Source organism: Carcharhinus amblyrhynchos, chromosome 1, assembly GCF_965287045.1.
Source record: "Carcharhinus amblyrhynchos chromosome 1, sCarAmb.v2.hapA, whole genome shotgun sequence".
NCBI lineage: Eukaryota > Metazoa > Chordata > Chondrichthyes > Carcharhiniformes > Carcharhinidae > Carcharhinus > Carcharhinus amblyrhynchos.
The window spans coordinates 78634445-78640444 of record NC_137324.1 but is presented as its reverse complement, the minus strand read 5'-3'; the positions used below and the strand labels follow the sequence as shown (position 1 = coordinate 78640444).

The 6000-nt window shown below is 37.6% G+C and overlaps 1 protein-coding gene across 2 annotated transcripts in view; it reads right to left on the bottom strand.

Moving 5' to 3' along the window:
* Nucleotides 1–400: 400 nt before the first annotated feature.
* kdr (kinase insert domain receptor (a type III receptor tyrosine kinase)) overlaps nt 401–6000 on the bottom strand; it is a 68504-nt gene continuing 62904 nt past the window's right edge. For both annotated transcript variants that reach the window (XM_080187458.1, XM_080187468.1), the window contains exon 30: nt 401–2910. In XM_080187458.1, coding sequence (XP_080043584.1) covers nt 2712–2910 — 199 coding nt within the window. In that variant the 3' untranslated portion in view covers nt 401–2711. The remainder of the gene's footprint in view (nt 2911–6000) is intronic.

Below are 6000 nucleotides of genomic sequence, written 5' to 3'. Positions count from 1 at the left end.
AATTGTATTAGCTTAATGGTGAAAGCAGGTGGTTTTGATGATTGGCATTACTACTTTGATATCAAGTTTCTTTGTGGCCTGGAGGTTACTGTAAGAGTGTCTGCATTATAATAGTGTAGAGTCTTTCTGAACCTCATTCCAAAAAGGCAAACAGCTGTGCAAGATGAAACATTGGACATTTGAATGAAACATTTAAAATTCCTTTAGAACTTCATATAATGTCCATTCCTATGGCAAGTAATAGGACACACAATTTTTAGTTTGGGAGCTTGGGCTGTCTGGTTACCATGTCTCTATGAGAATATTTAGGATGCATCCAAAATTAATTTATTTAACATAAATCAAAAAGCATAAAGAAGAATTTAACCACAAATATGTCAAATATATGAAAAATGTTTATTTAAAAAAAATTACAGAAGTTGAACCTTTTACACATTGTCCAATTGCTAAGAACTCTAAATCAAAACATGTATAGACAAAAATGCTTCTTTACATTCGATACACATTCACTTTCAGGATTTGAGTTGTATTTAGTTTGAAATTTTAAACAGTTTTGCGAATATTACATTTTCAGTTTTAAACCATGGCTGAGTTCAACAAATTATCATGGACCAGAGATATGCTGGTAATAAATGAGGCAGTGAAGTGGATATTTTCACTGTCAAACAGAAAACTGATGATAGAGCACCAATCTCATCATGCACGAGGCTGATCTGCATTGACATCAATTTTCATCATCTGACTGTGGGACACCTGACAGATCCTTTTGTACAATGATTGCATTAATTAAACTAAAAGAATAAAATAAATCATTAGATATCAGTTAATTTATTGGCAATATGTATTTAAGGAAATCTTTTTTATAGTTTGTTTTTCATGAAATGAATTTAATCCTTAAACATGTGTTTGTTGCCTAGCAAACTCATCAAAGATGAGTAGCCTCTCTGCAAAAGTTGATAACCTCAAATGTGGTTTGTCTTAATCCAATATGTTGGGTTACCCTCACAGAAACCAAATTGTTTTATATTTAAAAAAATGAATTGTATAAGGCGTATTTCCCTCATTAAAACACATTGCTTATTAATTGGCATAATGGCACCTTTAGAAGATGCACGGCTTTCATTATCTCACCTATTTGATAATAGAACTGCTTGTCCTGCAATCTTCCATAAGACTGTGAGAATTCCAGTACTAAGTTAACTGGTTGCAAGAATATCAGTGCAGTCAGATCAACTGACAGATTAACATTAGAAGTAAGTCCTTGCTGTCACCTATATGCTCCATTTAGAAGTACATTTTCCAAAATCAAAATGAGCTATCAGGGAGGGCAGAAGAGGAAATGGCAGAATGAATTGTTTGGCCCTCTCTGAATTTAAAGATCTGTCCATGTACGTTTCCAATAACAGAACAATTCATTTCCTTCAACATTATCAAATATTTCTACTATAAAACACTGATTTTTGATAAAGTTTTTGTTGACAAACTGAATTCAGATCTAAGAATTTGCAAAAGCACAGTAATAGATGTATTTTACAATGGTATGATTTGTCCTGATAAGATGTTACTGTGTATCTTTTGAAATATTTCACTTTTGGAAGACAAAAAACAGAACTAGAAAAGTAAAATGAATAGCTGCTCAAATATTCTCTTTATATAAAGTAATTTTGTAATAAAGAATCTTTCATTTGCGAAACAATACATTGATCAATAATACATTGGGCCATTTCCATGGTGATTGTGCAAACCATAATGAAGGCTCCAAATATTCACATTCAAAAGTAGTAAAAGAGCTGTATTTAACTAATATATATAATACACAGCACAATCTTTAATCACTTCCCATTTGATGCTATATATGTTTAGTTGGAAGCATTTTATTTTGATTGCCACTCAATGAAAAGAGTGTATGTACCACCAGATGAACATTTCCTGGTTTTCCTATTGCCCTAATCCATCCACCATTCTTTGAAACATAGCAGTAAGAATGTGTCCTGTATACAACATGCTCATTCAATGAAAATCCTCTTATCTGAACTCAATATATTACATTTATTTGTGAATATGCACACATTCAACACACAGGTGCTATAAATAGGTGCCTCTCTATACTTGCTCTCTCACACTCTCTCTGTGCACACTCCAATATCTAACTGGAGAGCTATCCAACAAACAAGGATGAAATATGGCATTATAGGACTTATACATTCAGACAACTTCAATGTCTATTAGGAACCTAGCCTTTGTTACCATGTAACTTTCAATTGTGCAGTGTCTTTGTTCAACAGTTGCATCTCCTCAACCTAGAATTGCTTTAAGTATAAAAGGCAACCTGATGAGTGCCTTATTATGAAGTAAGTTTGAGCACCAACATAATAGTCAGTGTTTTCCACTTTTTCTAGGGAGCAATTCTGACATCCTTGTTTATTTCTAGGGTTTTGTGTGATGGAGTTGATGTGTTGGACACTGAGAGCTGAACAGACTGGAGTTAGCTTGGCCTGGTGATTAGTCAGCAATACAGTAGATATATCATTGGCTGCAAGTTACTCCACTGCCTTTATCAGCTATATAAAGATACCTAGTAGTTCTATTGTTTAGAATAAAGTTCATATTTTGACAATATTCTAGATAATATATGTGGTAACTTTATTCACATAAGGCTCAGGTGAATTTGCTACAAGATTGGCATCTTCTGAGTTTTTGGCAGTGAATTCTTAAACGGGTGGCGCACTGTATCGAATCACAAGGTTGTAATCCGTTGGTAAGGTGCAGAAACCTTCCTTGGTTTTTGCTTCTTCATTGGTGTAAGGAGCTGTGTCAGTATCATCAGAATGGTATCCTGACTGGTAGCCACTTGTCTGGTTAGAGCCATCAGATGTCACAGATTCTTTACTTTTGCTCGGTATTAGAGCACTGCAAATATAAAGAAAATCTATGTTATAATTTACATACATCATTATGAAATAATGTGGGTGCAAAAATACAATTGGAAAAAGTCTCCTTTCATTTCTGAGTTGCTTTTGAACCCAGACCCAAACTGATCAGATGAAACATATATAGAAACTAGAAGCAGGAGTAGGTTATTCAGCCCTAAGAGCCTCTTCCAACATTCGTTGTAATCATGGATGATCATGAAATTCAATACCCTGATCCCGCCTTCCTTCCATATCTTTTGATCCCTTTATCTCAAAAGCTATATCTAATTCCTCCTTAAAATCACAAATGTTTTGGCCTTAACTGCTTTTTGTGGTAGTGAATTCCACAGATTCACAATCTCTGGATGAAGGAAATTTGTCCTTATCTTAGTCCTAAATTGTTTGCCCATTATCCTCAAACCAGGACTCCTATTTCTGGACTCACCCACCATTGGGAACATTCTTTCTGAATCTACCCTGTCTAATCCTGTTAGAATTTTAAAAGTTTCCATGAGATCCCCTTTCACTCTTCTAAATTCCAGTGAGTATAATCCTAACTCTCATCACATGACAGCCCCGCCATCCCAGGAATCTGCCTGGTAAACGTTTGCTGCAATCCCTGTGTAGCAAAAATATCCTTCCTCGGATAAGGATGCAGTGGGATGATACAGTGGCACAATGGTTAGCAGTGCTGCCTCACAGTGCCAGGACCTGGGTTCAATTCTGACCTTGGGTCACTGTCTGTGCGGAGTTTGCACATTCTCCTTGTGTCTGTGTGGGTTTCCTCCACGTACTCCAGTTTCCACCCAGAGTCCAAAGATGTGCGGTTTAGGTGGATTGGCCGTGCTAAATTGCTCCTTTGTGTCAAGGAGATTAGTAGGGTAAATATGTGGGGTTATGGGGATAGGCCTGGGTGGGATTGTTTTCGGTCCATGCTCGATGGGCCAAATGGCCTCCTTCTGCATTGTAGGGATTCTATAGAATTTTATAAAGACACCAAAAATGCAGGTGTGGCCTCACCAATGCTCTAGACAATTGCAATAAACCATTCTTTTTCCTATATTCACATCCTCTCACTATGAAGGTCAACATTGGATAACATTGGAATAGTTTAGATTAGAGGGTCATTAGATTTGTTCCACTGGTCGGCACAACATCGAGGGCCGAAGGGCCTGTACTGCGCTGTAATGTTCTGTGTTCTATGTTCTAACATACCATCTGCCTTCTTTACTGCCTGTCTCACCTGCACACTTACTTTCACTGACTTATGCATGAGGACACCAAGGTCTCATTGAGTATCCACTTTCTCAATTTACAATCATTCAAATAATAATGTCTTCCTATTATTGCTACCAGAGTGGATATGCTCAGATTTATTCATGTTATTCTGCATCTACCATTCGTATGCCCACTCACTCAGCCTGTCCAAATCGCAGTGAAGCATCTCTGCATCCTGCTCACAGCTCACCCTTCCACCCAACTTTGTATCATCTGCAAATCTGGAGATAGTACATTTCGTTCCCTCATGCAAATCATTAATATATAATGTGAACAGTTGGGGTCTCAACACAGATCTCTGTGGTACCCCAATTGGAAAATTTTAAATGTTATATGTTGGCCAAAAGGGTCATTAATGAAATGGGTTGGGTGAAAATCAGCCCACTACCTAATGTAGTTAACTTTGAATCATCAGAAAATGTGCAGAATTCTTTTGCAGAGACGTTGGTGCTATTATTAGACTTGGTCCCACACAGTTTCTGCTTCTGGAACATCCTGTCAACTCCCTGGGTTTTTCTGAGATTGCCTTTTGGGATTTTTTTCATTTACGTACTGCTGGTGCACCCCCAGTGATATTGAACTGGAAGCATGGAGACTGGGAACAATGAATTTCTGATGGCTGCAAATTGTCTAATGCTGCTTCTGGTGTGTGTTTTATCATGGGTCTGTCAGTCCCTTTGGAGGTGGAAAGATGGCACCTATTTATCAAAGAGCCCTTAAGTTGTGAGTTGGGGAAACGATGCCAAGGCAGCTTGCCATTTTTGAATCTGAGGGACATGTCCTTAGCATGCTGCAACAGCAATGCCTGGGCAAAGATAACTTAACAAATAGATACAGTTTATGTGATATGACCTTTACAAACAGCTCCCTTGATAGGCACAAGGCCAAGGAGATGTCCTGCAATTCAAGCACTCCTGCCTCACGTTTAAGGCCAGGGGGGAAATCCCAAAAGAGTTCCATGATTTCCACAGGGTACTAGTGTCGAGCTCGGGTAAACTGCTCAATGGTGTATGGAGTGAAAGTTAAATACAAACCAAAAAAAAGCAACAAGTTAAAGGGCAAAGAAACTACCACAGAACAAACACATAAATGCATATACAAAAAAAAGCTCCAAAAGCATGATTGTTGAATAATTTCAAAATATCTGATACAATAATGTTAAGGGTATTTCAGATGGCTGTGTATTTGTAGCAATGCGTCCCTGCATGAATAAAAATTAATGCCCAGTACAGCTGGCAGGTGCCCTGCACTCCATGTATAGGACCAGTAGGGAAATCAAGTATCAAGTGGTCACAAGATCTGTACCCTGGTTATTTCGACTTGTGCAATTCTTGGTATATAAAAACAGAACTCCAGCCCCTAAATTGTCATTCTTAAAAGGGTTTTTAAAAATTTGTTCATGGGATGAATGTCACTGGTTGGACCAGAATTTATTGCCCATCCCTAACTGCCTTTGTGAAGATGATGGTCTTCTTGAACCATTGCAGTATATGTGTTGTAGGTACACCCACAGTGCTGTTAGGAAGGGAATTCCAGGATTTTGACCCAGTCACAGTGAAGGAACAGTGATATAGTTGAACATATTGATCTTAAAGGGAACCACTAAGACCTTCAATGTATATGGCCAATAACTTTCGTAAATGCCTGCCTGTTCTTAACTGGAAATTTCTCCCAGCCCCTTGAAAAGAAATCTTGATCTGGCAAGCAAATGGAATTTTCCATTGCTTTAGAACAAATAGTTTGTGATGAATCCTTTATAGTTCCTCTGAGATGCAGCAAAGTAACATTGTACTGTTTTACTACCTTATGA